This window comes from Lissotriton vulgaris, unplaced genomic scaffold (assembly GCF_964263255.1).
Source record: "Lissotriton vulgaris unplaced genomic scaffold, aLisVul1.2 SCAFFOLD_1234, whole genome shotgun sequence".
Taxonomy (NCBI): Eukaryota; Metazoa; Chordata; class Amphibia; order Caudata; family Salamandridae; genus Lissotriton; species Lissotriton vulgaris.
In genome coordinates, this window is record NW_028245833.1 from 511431 (window position 1) to 529491 (window position 18061).

The window sequence follows — 18061 nt, forward strand, 5'->3', positions numbered from 1 at the left end:
GATGGATAGGCCTTTATACTCACCCTCTGAAAGAACTCTGTTCTGATATTCCCTGCCTGTGGCCAGTATTCTAGCCAGCTATGATCTTCAACTGCTGCTCTGAACCATGCCCTTGACTTTTCCCTCACTGCACTTTCTATCTAAGGATGGTAACAGATGCAAAGAGAAATAGAGGGGTATGCCAGGGTTATTTTAGTCCTACGGCATTTGATGGCTTCCTTGGTCTCTATTTAAAAACCTGAACAATCCAGAAATCGTCCTCCAGGGTAAAGTTGCTGTTCGATACACGCACACTAGGATTGAGGGCGTTACGAGCTAAAGATCAAACAGGGACAACCACAGTGTTGAAGATGGTGGGCCTCTGTAGGGTGATAGAGGCTGTTTTTCCGCAACTACTTTTTCAGGTTTCTGGTTGACTGGCGGCCATCTAGCACAGGGTCACCACCTTTTATGCACTGGAAACCCCTTTCTATTTATGGCAGACACCACTCTGAGCATGTTCCATGTCCTGGTGGGTTCCAAGTCCAAGAACAAAACATTTGCATTTGGAGAGAGAAGGGAGAGTTATACATTATAAATCAACTTAAGCCAAAAGGAAGTTAAGTGAGTGCTTACCTGCTAGTGTCCATGTTTTGCAGTCTCTGGTGAAGTGTATCTGTGAAGGACTTGATACTGTAGTCAGGCATGGTCCTGCTTTCCTGAATAGTCTCCTTTATCTCATTAGGGACAAAATTACGTGGGGGCAGAAGAGGAGGAGACTTTATAGACTCTGTGGAAAAGAAGAGAGAACCTGATAAGAATCATACTGGCTGACCTGCTCACCATACTGTTTTCACTGGATAAGGACTAGTTACAGAAGTAGCAAAACCTTCGTTTACTGGGTTCTATTTTCCCCTCTTTCCAAAGGAAATATCTAAATAAACATGTCATTTCATTGCTGTTACATTCTCAGGTTCGATTCTTTGTCCACTGGAATTCCTCACCTCCTTTCAATGCATCACTGAAGTTGTTCATGAAATGCATCTATGTATATATGGATCTATGTTTTATGCCTAAGGAACTTGTACAGCTCATTAGCAGATATCCTTTACTCAAGAGCTTTTCTTGGCAGCCCAGTCAATCACCCACTAGTCAGCCATGCAAACATGAGTATTAAAAAAAATAACTGAATGTACATGAACTGGCTAAGCCTACAAATGTTCTTTACCAGTGATCTTATTTGGCCTTCAGAATGTGAGGCCTCAATAAATAAACACGAAAGGCCAACATCTTTGGGAAGCCAGGAATGGAGAAGATTCGTAAACAGTAGACTTGGTCGCTTATTCAAATGCTATGGTAAGTCTCAGGCTGGATACATTCGTTGTTTAACTGGAATCAGAAGGATGTGGCAGTCCCGTAATGAGCACAAATAGTAGGCAAGATAGACCTGTTAAAATAAAGGCTACTGAAAAATAACTTACTATCCTGCAGTCACTGGTTTATTATCAACCTACCCTTGGAGTATTAATGAACAGATATGCAATGCTGTTGAATCTGTGGAGAAATCTAACCCAAAATTGTTGTGTAGTTTCAACGCCATGGTAGGAGCTGCACGTTTGTGGACAGCATATCCGTTGGGATGGTGCCAGGCAGATTCCATGCACGGCCTCAGGATATGTTGCTCTACAGGCCAGCTCACTCACAGTGCCACCAAAAGTAGTACTGCTAAACATAGACAGGTAGCAAATGGTTCTGGCAACCACTGAACATGACAACCCTAATCTCCCAGGGATTGTGGTAACAGATGTAGAATCCTTTTGCTCAGTCACTCATTCTCTATTATTCTCAGAGAAATATACAAGCAATACACAGTGGGACGTTTCCAATGTTTATTGAACCAACGTGATTCTTTTATAGAGTACATGTGCTGCAATAACCAATAGACAGAGGCAGATGAAAGTTATTAGAATTATCAGGACAGTGAAAAGAAAGAAAGGTTCCACCATCGTGCTAAGACAATGTATATAAGAAAGCAGGCATTTTAAACAATATAATAATCTAGTGTAATCCTACTATGCATCCCCTAACCTGAGAGTCTGAGGCGAGTGTGTGTGTTTTCTGCCAAGAATCCCTGTGCTGGATGATTCAACCCCCGTTACCTGAGGGAAAGAATGTAAGTGCCCGTCTTAGTCAAAAGCTGAAAACCCTTCGCGGAGATTCAACAAGCTGCTGGGCTGAAGCATCAGCATGTAGAGACCTCGCCTCTAACTAAACCCAGAAATGCTTGTTTATTTATGACGAAAAGCATCCATGCGAGGCCGGGGAAAGCCAGCATTTGGTGTGGTCTATAGATAGCCGTTTCCAGTAGTGGATGAAAAATAGAGCGAAATATGACAATGTGTGGAGACCTTGCACATGCTGTTCAAGGAGTTGTTGTGATAATGTTCTTGCGAAGTGGAATCTGTAAGCGAAGCAGTTTCAGAAAAAAGTATTCAGCATTTTCTCACTCACAAATGTGTGTTAATGGTTATTATGTGAAAGGGAAGGCAACTTAAAAAATGTATAGCAAGCCTAGGCACATGCTCCTGTTAGTTACAACTTATAGTAAGCATTCGGTAAACTCAGAAGACATTTGGTATACAAATATATACAAATATATAACAAAATGAGAGTAATCCGCGTAGTTATAATTCTCCTGTTTCTTTATTCTGAAAATTGTCCAGCCAACGCGTGTTTTATCATATTATTTACATAGCGCGTTGATTGTCTACATAAGCTGCTGAGCATTACTGTAATTATATTTTGTGTTCGCTGTGCATTGAATTGTGGCATGTAATTGTTGTGACTGGGCATAACTCGAGAGTGAAGCATTATTTGCATAGCGCTTCGTCTCCGTGCTTGAACCCGCTCCCACTGTGACAGTCCCTGTTACTTTAGCGCTCCATTGCTCCTTGTTTGTTATTGTTGCTGCGGCCATCTTCTAGCTGACCAGAGCCCTCCCTCCACCTCGCTCACGCCTCCCAGCCGCCCCTCCCACCCACGAGGGTCACAGGTCGCCCTCAACCACACGGAGAGCTGTGACCATCTTGCCTCCAAAGCGAGTGGTCGCTCACCTCACTCCCTCCTGCACGCATCACTGGTGGTATCATAGCGCCTTTCCCTGCCTTGGCATTGCCGCTAGCGCGCACCTTCGCCATATTATTTACATAGCGCGTTGATTGTCTACATAAGCTGCTGAGCATTACTGTAATTATATTTTGTGTTCGCTGTGCATTGAATTGTGGCATGTAATTGTTGTGACTGGGCATAACTCGAGAGTGAAGCATTATTTGCATAGCGCTTCGTCTCCGCGCTTGAACCCGCTCCCACTGTGACAGTCCCTGTTACTTTAGCGCTCCATTGCTCCTTGTTTGTTATTGTTGCTGCGGCCATCCTCTAGCTGACCAGAGCCCTCCCTCCACCTCGCTCACGCCTCCCAGCCGCCCCTCCCACGCTCCGCCCCCTCCACCATCCATATATGACCATTGACCCTACGCGCAGCTTGTACGCGCAGCGACCGCGCCCAATCCGCGCCGAAGGTGCGCCAAAGGTAAGCCCGTCTACGCCCGTCCGCGCCTGGACCGCGCCCAGCGCCATACCCCCTGCCCCTCGCGCCGCCCAGCCCCCCCGCATTACCTACGATGCCGCCTCCCTCCTAGCCCTTAACCCCGGACGCGCTCCCAACTGCGTCCAAGCCGCCCCTGGACAAACCCATGGACCTTTCTCCTGCGTCACCTGCAAATTCAGCGGCACCGACAACATCTCCGCTACGACCACACCACAGATTCCCGACCCCAACCACCTACAATGCATCCTTCTCAACACCCGATCGGTCCACAGACACGCCATTGACCTATGGAACCTACTAGACACCATTTCTCCGGACATCGCCTTCCTCACGGAAACATGGATGAATGCTTCCTCCGCACCAGACATCACCATTGCCATCCCTGAAGACTATAAGATCACTCGCAAAGACCGTACCAGCCACACAGGAGGAGGAATCGCTATCGTCCATAAGAAATCAATCCGCATATCAACCAGCTCTGACGCCAACCTCGCCAACTCCGAACACCTTCACTTCCAGATCCACATCGACCCCAAAACCACACTCAGAGGCACCCTCCTTTACAGGCCACCAGGACCTCGCGCAAAATTCAGTGAAGACATCACGGACTTCATCACCCCACACGCGCTCCCCTCCAAAGACTACATCCTTCTGGGAGACCTCAACTTTCACCTAGAAAAGATCAACGACCGCAACACCGCCATCCTCGTGGACAACCTCGCCAACCTCGGACTTAAACAACTAGTCACTTCCCCCACCCACATCGCAGGTCACACACTCGACCCCATCTTCACATCCAGCAACCATGTCTCCTTCAGCCACACCACAGACCTCCTCTGGACTGACCACAGCTGCGTTCACTTCACCTACAACAAACCAAAACACAGCATCCACCTCCAACCTACCTTGCAAAGAAACTGGAACAAAATCACCACGGACCAAATCTCCGCATCGCTCCTTCAAAACACCCCAGCCCTCTCTTCTAACGCTAACGAAGCCGCCGCCAACCTCACCATATGGTTATCCAACACCGCTGACACCTTAGCACCACTGAAAAAACGTCAAAACAAACCTGGCAGCAAGAAGGCCTCATGGTTCAACGATGATCTCAAGAAGTCCAAGAAACTCTGCCGCTCCCTTGAAAAGGCCTGGAAAAAAGACCCAACTTCCAGCACCAAGGACGCCTTCAAAAACGCCACCCGCATTCACCACCAACTAATCCGAAAAGCCAAGAAAACAGCATTCAAGGATCGACTTGACAACAACGCTCACAACAGCAAGGAACTTTTCAACATCGTCAAGGAATTTTCCAATCCCTCGGCCAACTCCAACGACATCACCCCCTCTCAAACCCTCTGCGACTCCCTAGCCTCATTTTTCCACAACAAGATTGCAGACATCCACAACAGCTTTGACAACCAACCCGGAAACCAACCCACCCTACCATTTGCTGATCATCTTCCCCCCGTGAACACCCTTAACGACTGGAACCCAATCTCCACTGAGGACACCATCCGCCTGATGAATTCCATCCACTCAGGATCCCCCACAGACCCATGTCCTCACCACATCTTCAACAAAGCAGACTCAGTCATAGCACCGCACCTCCGAGACGTCATCAACTGCTCCTTCAACTCCGCCACCTTCCCGGAAGACTGGAAACACGCTGAACTCACCGCCCTTCTGAAAAAACCCACAGCGGACCCCACCGAACTCAAAAATTACCGCCCCATCTCGCTTCTTCCATTCCCGGCCAAAGTCATCGAGAAAGCTGTCAACAACCAGCTCGCCGCCTTCCTCGAAGCCAACAAATCCCTCGACCCCTCACAATCTGGCTTCCGAGCAAAACACAGCACTGAGACCGCCCTCATCGCAGGAACAGACGACATTCGAACTCTACTGGACAATGGAGACACAGTCGCCCTCATCCTCCTTGACCTCTCGGCAGCATTCGGCACAGTCTGCCACGAAACCCTTTTACAACGCCTCAATAACATCGGAATCCAAGGAAAAGCACTTGAATGGATCACCCCGTTCCTCACCGGAAGAACCCAGAGAGTCCGCCTTCCACCATTCAAGTCCGAGGCCTCTGAAGTCATCTGCGGCGTACCACAAGGATCCTCACTCAGTCCCACCCTCTTCAACGTATACATGAGCCCCCTCGCGGCCATCGCACGCCAACACAACCTCAACATCATCTCTTACGCGGATGACACTCAACTGATCCTTTCTCTCACCAATGACCCCAGCACCGCCAAAACTAACCTACATGAAGGAATGAAAGAAGTTGCCGAATGGATGAAACAAAGCCGTCTGAAACTGAACTCAGACAAAACAGAAGTCCTCATCCTAGGTACATCACCCTCTGCATGGGACGACTCCTGGTGGCCGGAAGCCCTCGGAAAAGCACCCATCCCGACAGACCACGCACGGAACCTAGGCGTCATCCTGGATTCTTCACTCTCAATGAACAGACAAGTCAGCGCCGTATCCTCTTCCTGCTTCAACATTCTTCGCATGCTCAGAAAAACATTTCGCTGGATCCCCTCCGACACAAGGAAAACAGTCGCCCACGCTCTGGTCACGAGCCGACTGGACTACGGAAACACCCTCTACGCAGGTACTACCGCAAAACTCCAGAAGAAACTCCAACGAATCCAAAACACCTCAGCCAGACTCATATTAGACATCCCACGCAACGAACACATCTATGATCACCTTAAAGACCTCCACTGGCTACCCATCAATAAGAGGATCACTTTCCGACTGCTTACCCACGCACACAAATCACTCTACGACATCGGTCCAGAATGCCTCAACTCACGACTATCCTTCTACACCCCCTCCCGCCAACTACGTTCTTCCAGCCAAGCCCTCGCCACTGTACCTCGCATCAACAAGACCACCATGGGAGGCAGATCCTTTTCATACCTGGCTGCTAAAACATGGAACTCACTCCCCGCTTACCTTCGCCTTACCCAGAACCACCTTGCATTCAGAAAGCAACTTAAAACGTGGATATTTGACAAGTAATCCTCCTCCCCTTCCTAAGAGCCTTGAAACCCTCTGGGTATGTAGTGCGCTATATAAATTCTATGACTTGACTTGACTTGACTTTGTCGTTAGGGATGTACCCTTCCAGGCTTTCGGGCTAGCGCAATCAATCCCAGACTCCTCCCTGCCGGTTGTACTTCCGTCCCGGCTGGCTTTGAAAATCTAATGTTTTACCAACATCAAGAAAATCCCTGTTCTAATGTCAAAAGTGTTTCCTCTATGAGTAAAAGTTGAAAGAAACTGTTTCTTATGGTATTATAAAAATCGGAAAGTCCCATAATTTTAATCCAAATCAGACTCTTACCATGTCTGCATCGATTTTAGAATCGGCACTCCATATACGTGTACCTCTGGGAGTGCGCTTTCTGTCGGATTCCTGTTCCGTGGTTCCAAATCTGACCCGGAAACAGTCCCTCGGGTCTACTTGGAGGGCTTGGGGTGTTCTCCCTCACCTTTTTGCACTGCCTAACTCGCTTCAATATAATTTACACACACTCGATATAAGCCAGTTTCTCCCATTTAAGAGCAACCCCTGCCTTTCTGTTAACTTAAGAAACGTGTTCATGATGAAAGATGGCATTGTTTCCACGTAGGCCTAAGACATATGACAAAATGTGAGTTGTAGACCTCCTCTTGGGGCAGCATTTTCAACAATCAGGGGCTTATTTACAAGGCCCTTGCGCCACTTTTGCGTCATTTTTAACATGGGAAAAGTGACGCAAAAATGGCGCAAGGGCCTTATAAATCTGCCCCTCATTCTTTTAGTATGACAAAACATTGCAAAACAATGACACATGCCGCTAAACAACTATTATTGTTACCGGCAGCAAGAAAGCAAGACAATGACCACTGGGGAATATTAAATATAAGTTCCACAGACTTGTAAATCAATATTCCCTGAAAAACTGAAGTTAAAGGAGAGGTAAAGTTGATGGAGTGTCAATAGCTCTACAACGCACCACCAAAAGACATGACAATCACAAATTACTAACCTAAATTTATCTTCATCCCACCATACTCAATTAGCCTTAACTTTACCTCTCCACCACTTGTGAAAAAAAAGTGTAAATGAGATGTGAGACACAGAATCAATATGCTGATGAGTGTGTAGGAGGATGTAAAATGTGTAACACCGAGGGAAAATTATTGTATTATGCTTTTACACGTTTTGGACCTTAGATACCATACATCTGTAATCATTACAGATGTAATTTGTAATATTGTCTACTGTGTAATGTTATAGTGTAAATGCATGACAACACCTGCACATTAGGCTGTGAATTCTGATTTTTTTAAAGCAAAAAATGGCTTTATTTAAACTTTATGTCGCTTATAGAATCCTGCACTTCCATGCAAGTCAACGGAGAAATTATTTCCTCCAATTGTTTTCTCAAAATTCCCCCCTGCGCTGTTCCCAAATATTGGCAGGTGTGACTGTAACACCCTTCATCTTGAAAAAGGCTTATAGTGGGGGTAGGAGTTAAGTTTTGTGAATACACGAGGAATGGGAGCTTAGTTTAATAAGGTAATAGCTTCACTTGTGAAGTTAATGGGGCATATTACCAACAACTAGCGATAATTTTTGTCTCTAACTTGTTTAGAGACAAAAATTATCGCCGCACATCGGCGATTTTTATCGCAGATAAACCTTGCTATTAACAAGGTTTATCGCAAATGCGATAAAAAACTGCCGAAATGCATGAATATCGCTGAAAAGTCCGCGATATTCATGCATTATCGAGCAAATGCTCTTAGCCATGTTATCCACCTCCCATTGGATAACATGGCTAAGAACTGCTCAGGGCAGGTGTTAGCTTTTGGAGATATTCCCGCTTAGCGTGAATATCTCCAAAAGTTGGTAATAGGAGATAGCGATGTTAGCGACTGTTTTCAGTCTCTAACATCTTGGCACGCCCACTTTGCATCTCATTAGTGATAAATATCACTGACATGCAAAGTGGGGCCCAAGATGGTCGCTATCTCCTACTAGCTGTCGCTAACTGGTGTTAGCGACAGCTTGGTAATAGGGAGATAATTTTATCTCCGCTTTCTTGGCTTTTAAAGCCAAAAAAGCGGAGATAAACCCCCTTGATAATATGCCCCAATGTCTTTTAAGTTATTGTCAACCTTATGTTTTTTAGTCTGATAGATGTGCTCAAACATGATACAGTAGGCTGTTTCCTTCCTTTATAAATGATGTTAGTGTACATCATAGAGAGTGCCAATGCTTTAGAAGTAAATATTGTGATTCCTGCAATTTGAAAGGAAAGAGGGGTGGTAAGAGGTGTTCCACTTTACTTGCAATGTGCAATTAGATGTATCATTGATTTGCAACTGCTGTGGCACCGGCTGCCCTTTCAGGTGGTAACCTCTCCTGGAGTGGAAGCAGCTGTCCTTGATTGACAGCTACAGCCATGCGAGTGGCATCAGTGGGCATTTGGAGGAGCAGAGGGTGGTCCTCTGGACCACTGCATTCTCCTCCTGATGTCCCTTGCTCAAAGTGCTGCTTTGTTTTGGTATTGCAACCCCTCAGATAATAGTTGTAATGTTGATACATGAAAAATTCGATTGCAGAGATGATGTACTGTCCCCCAAAGGCAGCTATCACTGTGTTTATCTCTGGTCACAAGGACTTTTTATAAGGAATCATTTCTCCTGAATTCTCAGAAGTTCCAAATTAAGGCGTGAAGGTTGGGTGAAATCAGTGTACCTCCTTACCATAATGTGAGGTTTACTTACTGGTAATCATCAGTACTCAGTGAACTGTTCTGATTGGCAGTAAACTCCACTCTCCCTAACAAGGTGTCTGGACGGTTATAAGAGTTAATATTTTTACCCTGTTCCAAAATGATGGCTCAAGTAAGATTTGTCACCATATTGTCTGTTGAAACCACCACAGTCTTGCGCCTTTAACTGTCTCCAAAGTGCTGAAAATATAACCTCTTTCACTTCCCTCTAGTAGGAAAATTGAATTACCTCCTTCTTTGACCAGTGACTCCCTAATCGTCTCGGATCCTGGTAGTTGCCTTTCACCCAACACTGCCGGCATCTATGGTCAAAATATTGGGTCGAGAAAGACATAACTAATTCTTGATTTTTATGTTAATGAAATAAGCTGCCACTGAGGATGGCCTTGAATGTCCTGAGAGATTGCAATCATAACCTTTGCTGACTGAGGAGAATAATGCTGAAGATTGTGGATTATCACTTGTCCCAGGTGTACCCAAGCCCATTAAATTATAAATACGGTTGCCACCTAAAATAAAATTAGAAAGAGACACAGAAAAAGAAAGAATGAATCATACACATAATAAATAGATAGCACAAGATTAATACCATAGTTTCTTACTCACCATGTCTCCTTGGACCCATAATTATTACCTGACTATAGCCCTCTTCTTCAACACTAGCTAGTGTAGAGAAGGGTGATCACAGAGACTAAAACGTCCATGTAGTCGGTGGATGGGGTGGGACTGGATTATTCCTGTGCTCACAATCCCCCTCATAAAGAAATAGTCAGCCGCAGCTATCCAAATGAATACTTTCACTCTTAACCAAGGTCTCCTATCCTGTAATGGGAGAACGGCCTCTGATAAAGAGGGGAGACATACGTTCAATTCTTTACATAATACCAGTCTTATTGCTTGTTATTAGACCTAGGTCCAAATTAGTCAATATGATTGTAATCCTCTAGCAGGACAGTGACCATAATTCCCTGATTTTACCCTGATACCACTGGGAATCACTCTACGTAGTAACCTTACCAAACCCTTCAATAGAAGGCTTAGACTAACTAATAATTGACACAGGACAGTAAGGAACACTGTAGCAGAGACTCTGTCAGCAATGAGGGAGGGTTACAAGGTAGTAGCTGATGGTCTTGAAGCTATGCAGTTTAGCGTGCACTTTTGGAGCAAACTGAGTCTCTAGAGAGAGATAGTGTAATTCATAACTCCATGTATTTATCGTTAAGGATTTTTTTTTGTTGAGAACAAGTGCCTTGATTGAAGAAAAACACAGGTCTCGATGTACAAAAAATCCTGCAGAGTAGCCAAGAAGTTATTATCAAAGGCTATACGAACCCAGAAAAGAATCGTGATCAAAGAAGCTAGAGGGTCCTACAAAGTTGCCCTTTCCTGAGCTGGAAGAGAATGGAATACGACAAGTGGGCCACTATGTTACGCGTCATTAAAGTGAAGGACCGTCGCTCCTTTGGCATATTCTTGCCAATGGTGGTACTGGTAATTATTCTACAATTGAGAATAATATTTCCACAACAGATTGTATTCCTCCTCAATGGAGCAATGAGCTGGTCACAGTGAGTGCGCTGTGCCATTGGGCTTGGTCCTTAGCAGTAGTGCAGGAACAATGGGGTTAGCTGACTAGCAAACTGATCTATCAGCACAGCTTTTTTTTAAAAATCAATACACCATCTGTAAGGGCTAGGCTTGCTGACACAACTAAAACATCTTTGATTGTCAGCCCAAGTTCCCGGCATGCAATGGGCCCTGTAGGTACCCAGATAGAAGCTGGTATTCATCTAATATCCTGGAACCATACAGGTATTGCTTCTAAGTTGGATGATCTTGAGTGGGTATTGTACGTCAGTGAGCATGATATCTGCATATTTCAACAGACCCGGGCAACTGAAAAAATCTTATATGATGGGTTCACAAGGTATAGTGTAGAAGCTACCCCCCCCCCCAACCATAATCAGTGGTCTCCTGATCCTTGTTAAGAATAATGTATTCAAGTCATCTATGCTGTTGCAGATAGAATGCTTAGATTTAATGGGGATCACTGCCTTGTTACCATCAGGACTTATTTTGGCACTTTTAAACATTTTTGTGAGATCTACTGCGGCCTTTATTGAATCTCCCACTCTGTACATCCTTGAAAAAGCTTTGGAATCTTTTCATTCGAATACAAAAGTAATACTGGCCAGTGAATTTAATACATCCTATGAACCACTTTCCTATATTAACGAAGTCACAGAAGAGGAAGATGAACAGTGGGGTATTAGAAAACTAACGAGGAAACCTTGAGTAAACTTTACGGCAACTGGTCGTAAACTAGGCTCTATAGTAGTGGGCAGAGGGCTTGGGACGTATATCGGTCGTACTATATCTGACCCGGATCGAGCCCCCACTTTTAAAAGAGGTAATCAAGCGACCGTTATTGATTATGTCATTTTGAATGTGAGACTGGCCATTTTTGAATGACATGATAGTAGACCAGCGTACTGACAGCGATCATGACCCTCTGGTGGTTTCATTCATCGGAGCCCTATTGGTGAATGTACAGAATACATGCCACACAGTGGTGCGTTATCAAGTAATATCTAACTGTAGGCAATACGTTTCTTGGCCTAAAATTATGGCGAATCAAACATTACTGTCACAGTTATATGGGCTTTATGCCAACTCCTTGGCCAATTATGAAAATGTGACTGAACAAGACATCCCAATCTTAAGCATACACAATCTACTCTTTAAAGAGCTCCAGCAGATATTTTATTAAGACATGGCCAATAAAAAACCAGCTATGGGGAAAAAACTACCTGGTTCGATTCCCCTTGTCAGAGGGACCAAATAGCCCAAGCAAGGTGCGTGTATGAAACCTCTTTAAGATTGTCCAAAAAATGATGGGATGATAGAATTTGGGAGGATATGCTGTGCACTGTAAGAACAAATGGTAACAACTTGTTCTGGTGCACAGTGTCTCAAACCAGAGTGGAGAACAGTAAGAACCACCAACATTTCATATCAGCTGATAGGTAGGTTTATCACTTCTCTGATCTCTATGAGCCCAAGGAAAACATAATACAGAGCACCGCATGTGTTATAATGCAACCTGGGGACTTGCCCTGCTGTGTTACTATACAACCTGATGGCCCTGCTGTCACCTTTAGCCATGAAGATACCATGAATGCCATGTTAGCGCTAAAACAGCTAAGGCACCAGGACCTGATAAAATCCCGGGGGATCTCTATAACTCGGAACCTCAGGTTTGGTCACTTTAATTTAATCTGCTTTCCAATGCCAATTGCGAAAGGGGGAGAGATACCCGATTCTTGGAAAGGGGCCGAGATAGTCACCATATATAAGAAGGGCGATGCATGTATACCATCGAATTATAGACCAATTAGCCTAATCGACAATGCCCAGAAGATTTTTGCTTAACAAATCCTTCATAAGCTACACCACAGAATAGACATAAACAACATCATGTCAGATCTACAAGTAGGGTTTCGATCCAAGATGAGTACTGTAGATCAAATTTTCAGATATGCCACATTATACTGGAAATATACCCTATTACAACAGCAGAATCTTTATGTGGCATGTGTTCATCTCAGAGCCGCAGTTGATCTTATCCCACGTACAAATCTGTGGTCTGTTTTAAATACAATGGGTGTACCGGGGAATTTAGTCCATCTCATGTCTCAGCTACACCATAACAACTCTGCCCAGGTACGGTGTGGGCCAGCATGAGAGCTAACTAAGCGTATCCCAATACAGTGGGGTGTACGTCAAGACTGTGTCCTTGCTCCTACGCTTTTTATCCTCTTTATAAATGATGTGGTTGACGACCTAAAAACTGCAGAAATTACTCCCCTTTACAAAACAGTAATAAGGTACAGATTCTCTTATTTGCAGATGACTCACTTTTAATTTCCAAGACTCGAATGGGTCTCCAGCTTCTCGTTGACAAATTTACTGATTTTTGTGTGCACTGGGCTAGGAGCTCAACGCCAGTAAAATCAAGTACATGTTTTTTGGCAAGGGAGCTTGTAGAAATTCAGTCATAAGGGCCGGGGGAGAAGCACTTGAAAGGGCGAGGAGCTCTGATTATTTAGGAGTCAAAGTAATGGGGAGTATGAAGTGGAATGATCAGACAAAGAAAAGCACACTGCTGCTAGAACACAGAGCAAATGATATTAGTAGTTTGCATGAGCAAACAAGTTCTCATTCAGTATCGCCAGCCCTGGAAGTTCATCTTGGCAAAGCACGAGGGGCAGCCCTATGTGGAGCTGAGATTTGGGGATGTACTGATGCTTCCCAACTCACTGCTGCACAAAGTGAATTTGCCAGAAGTCTGGTTTCTGTCCAACAACACCATTAATTCCGCAGTTTTATGATTTAGGACTTAAAAGAATTGATGATCTGGCCGCCCTTAGACCACTCGTTTACTGGATTTGATTATGGGTTACTCCCGAGCTAAAGGAATTCAGAGATTGCCTTGATGAATTGTTGAGCATAAGAGTGCCAAGTCAATACTCTGGGTTAAATTTATCTCTGTCTGCTAAAAAGATGGGATTGACAAGGTTATGGATTAACCCAGAAAGAATGTGTAAGACCGACCTTAACATCATAAAATCTAGCTATCGGACTTACATCCAAGATATCCATTTAAATAATTATTCAATTGGTAAATTAACCAACAGATGTTTAGACATAAAGCCGTTTTCTCGTTACGAGGATTTTTCAGAGTTTATTTCTTCCTCTTTAGCCAAAAAGTCTCTATATCCGTTTTCGATTTGGCACCCTCCCCCTTGAGATTCAATGGCACAAGGCCCCTGGTATTAACACTTGCCCGGCATGTGGCCTGGTAGATAAAGATGAGGCTCACATATTATTCTTCTATCCGAGTTACCATGTCCCACGCCCAAAATGGATTATTCCTGTATGCCAAAATCTGAAATTAACAAAATACATAGTGGCCCTCAGAATATTAAGGAGTGACACCACTCCAGTAATAGCTATTGCTACAAGCACATTTTTACGGGCGGTATGGCATAAACGTGGTAGACTATTGACTGTGCCAATAAATGACTAGATCAAAATCTTTTAACCCTTTCGATGCTCATGACGAGCTCAGCTCGTCATGAGGCACACTGGAGCTGTGCTTATGAAGAGCTGAGCTCGTCATGATACACTGGGGATCACGGATTTCCAGCACAGGAGGGGAAAAGTCCTAGCAGCCAAGGTGTTAATGACTGTTTTTATCCTAATATATTGCTTTTATATATACAGCAGGAAGATAGTTTTATGTATTTTCTATTGTCTTTATTGCTTGATTTGCACACAGTTTTGCCTGATTCTTGTTCCCATTTTGTACATTAGTAATGGCTAAAGTAGATGATTAGTGTTGTTCTTAATTAATTCTGCTATGACATGTGATGAAATGGTTCTATGATATACTTTTTGTAATGTTTTTATATATGTGTTCTCTGATGGTATTTGATTACCGAATAAAGATCATTACTACTACTACACCATCTGTGTTTCCATTCCTGAAATTGGCAAAGCAATACACTTGGTCACCCCAAACAAAGCTCCAGGGTTTGACAAGATCCCAGAGGATCTTTTTTCAGGCAGAAAAGGATATATGGGGTCCTTACTTTATACTGTTTTTTAATGCCATTCTCAGAGGAGCACCCATTTCCCTTACATAGGCAGGGGCAGAGATCATTCTGATTTTTAAGAAGGGTTCGAGGTTCAGGTTTAGGTTTAGGGATTTATAGAGCGCATGGCTAACCACAGACATCCCAGTGCTAAAACAGGTAAGGAGAGTATCTTGTGTAAAGGTTAGGGGAACAGCCATGTTTTAAGTTTCGTTTTGAAGGACTGTTCGTTTCCAACCAATCGTAGCTCTGGGTCCATACTGTTCCAGAGTTTGGGTACCAGGTGCGAGAACAATCTTCCCCCCACCTAGATCTCTTGATTCTAGTAGTGTTCATCAGAAAATTCGACCCTGATCTGAGACAGTGGCGGGGACAAAGTGGGAGATCAGAGTTCGCAGCATGGCCTCTACTATACATGGCTCTATAAGCCCAGCAGAGGGACTTGAATTTAATCCTGGACTGAACAGGAAGCCAATGTAGCTCCCTCAAGGATGCTCTTACTGACTGGTGCCTGGGTATCTTAAGAAGCAGTCTAGCTGCTGCATTCTGTACCACTTGTAGCCTGTAAGTGGCATATTTGGGGGAGCCAAGTTATAACAAAACTACCAAGGCTTACACCACCATCCTTCTTGAGTTCTCTGGGAGTAGGCTCAGAATTTTCCTAATCATCCAGAGTATCCCAAAACAGGTACTCACACGTTTTTTGGCTTGCGTCTCCATGGTTAAGTTCTGGTTGAGCCACATCCCCAAATTCTTACGGAAGTTTTGGGGGTACGGGGAGGACCCAAGTTTGCTGGCCATGGGATCTCTGAGCGGGGCTAAAACTACTGCCCAGAATCATAAGCTTGGTTTTATCAACATTAAGCTTAAGACTACAGTCGGCCATCCATGTTCCTATTTTTTCCAGGCAAGGGGTTAGTTGCCTGGTCGGAATTAAGGGTGTCTGTTATTGAAACCACTGGTTGGGTGTCATCGGCATATGACGCAATGGAGAGTCTGAACTCCTGTATTATATGAGCAGTGGGCTCAAATAAACGTTAAAAAGGGTCAGACTCATGGAGGATCCCTGTGGTACTCCCCAAGGGGCTGGGAAAGTTTCTGACAGAATGCCGGTCTTCATACACTGAAAGGATCTATCGCTCAGGAACGAGGCCATCCACTGATTGGCTGTACCTCTAATCCCACTATCTTTAAACCCTGTTGACAAGGATTTCGTGGTCCACTTTATCGAAGGCCGTACTTAGATCTAGTAGCACAATAGCAGCGGCTCTTCCCTGATCTAGTATGCTTTTTATTTTTTCAGTGACAATAAGTAGTGCTAACTCAGTACTACGTTCTGGTCGGAATCCCATCTGGGTCTGGTGTAATATGCCATTATCTTCTAGGAAATGTGAGATAGCACTGTTCGCGTGTTTCTCCGCAATCTTTCCTAGAATGTGCAGCTATAAGATCGGACGGTAGTTTGCCATGGAGGCAGGATCCAGTTGGGGGGTTTTCAACAACAGTTTTACAGTGGCATGCTTCCACTCTTTGGGTATTAGGCCTTTTTCAAGAGAGGGAAATGAGGTTAGTCAGTCAGTCAAATAATCTTTATTTCGGTCATAGAACATGAAAGATACATACATACAATCAATATCATTGCTAATATTTACAACACTTAAAAATGGCATACAGACCAATTGACATGCAATGTATAAAAATATAAACATTTAAAAAATATATAGCATTAAAAAGGGCGCAGGTTTGCAGTTCATGTTTAGCTTCTGGGGGATAAACATACATACAAAGATTTTTTTATAAACAAGATCTTCTCCTTCGCCACATAGCATCAATTAAACACGAGACTGAGAATACAACAGGAGTAGAGGTGTTACACTTTTGTGTTCTAAGGGCCTCTTTATAATATCTAAACCCCATGTTTCTGCAAAATTGGACAAGCCAACATTGCCGTAGTGATTTATACACTGGGCAAAAGAAGATAACATGGGGAATATATGTTACTTTCCCGCATTCATTTTCCCCGCAGGGAATCACAACGCGGTCGTCACAACGACCGCGTTGTGATTCTGCATACCTTTACTCTGCAAGTCAGAACAACAACCTGCGGAGGGGGGGGGGGGGAGGTGTTGGAAGTTGGAATAGTATAATTTATTATTCCAACTCTAGTCAGTGCGGACACTAGGGAAGGTGTTGGATTTTAAATCCAACACCTACCCCCCCTCCGCAAGTCGTTGTTCCGACTGGCGGAGTAATGGAATGCGGAATCACAACGCGGTCGTTGTAACAACCGCATTGTGATGCCTTGCGGAGAAAATGATTCGTGGTAAACGCGGTTTACCAACATGGGACTCAGTCTCTTCCTCGCCCCACAGGCCGGACATTCTAGTGTCTTGCTAGGCGACCATTTATAGGAAAAGACCCTGAGCGGAAGTATGCCATATCTAAACTGGAGATATAATTTTCTTGCTACAATAGGTAGAATCTCGTCTAGAAACGGCTCAACTTTGTATTCATCTTTCATATAAAAAAACTGAACAATAAGTGGGCCCAAACAAGAATTACTGAGAGTAACCGTAATTCTATTCATGCGATACAGATTGACCAAATCAGTACGCGACAACTGGGCACAAGCTACAGCAGGATTAGACCAGAAACCTGATAAACCCAGTCTCAAACTTTGCTTTTTTATAAAAGCAAACCAGGGAATTTCTCGGACCGAGGAAGGTCCAAGAGATCTTCAGTTTCAGATCTAAAATGCGCCAGTTCAGGGGTTACCCAGATTCTACGCCAATACGTTAGAGGCCGTAGAGCAACTTCTTCTTCTATTGGTCTAATACCCATATCCATTCTCATGGGGGTGAGGGGAGTGCTAATTGGGAGAGCCAGCAGTGATCTTAAAAATAAATTTTCAGTCTCACTGATACCTTCTACCGGGCGATGGCCCCACAGTTTCGCCCCGTATAGAATTGCTGCCCGAGCTTGAGCTTTATATATTTCTATAATGGAAGTAACTG

At 44.2% G+C, this 18061-nt stretch overlaps 1 protein-coding gene across 1 annotated transcript in view; it reads right to left on the reverse strand.

Annotated features, from left to right (window-relative positions):
* INPP5D (inositol polyphosphate-5-phosphatase D) overlaps positions 1–18061 on the reverse strand; it is a gene marked incomplete at its 5' end in the record, with an annotated part of 480457 nt that overhangs the window by 366480 nt on the left and 95916 nt on the right. The window contains one exon of the mRNA XM_086949164.1: positions 616–769. Within this exon, the coding sequence (XP_086805290.1) occupies positions 616–769 (154 nt within the window). The remainder of the gene's footprint in view (positions 1–615; positions 770–18061) is intronic.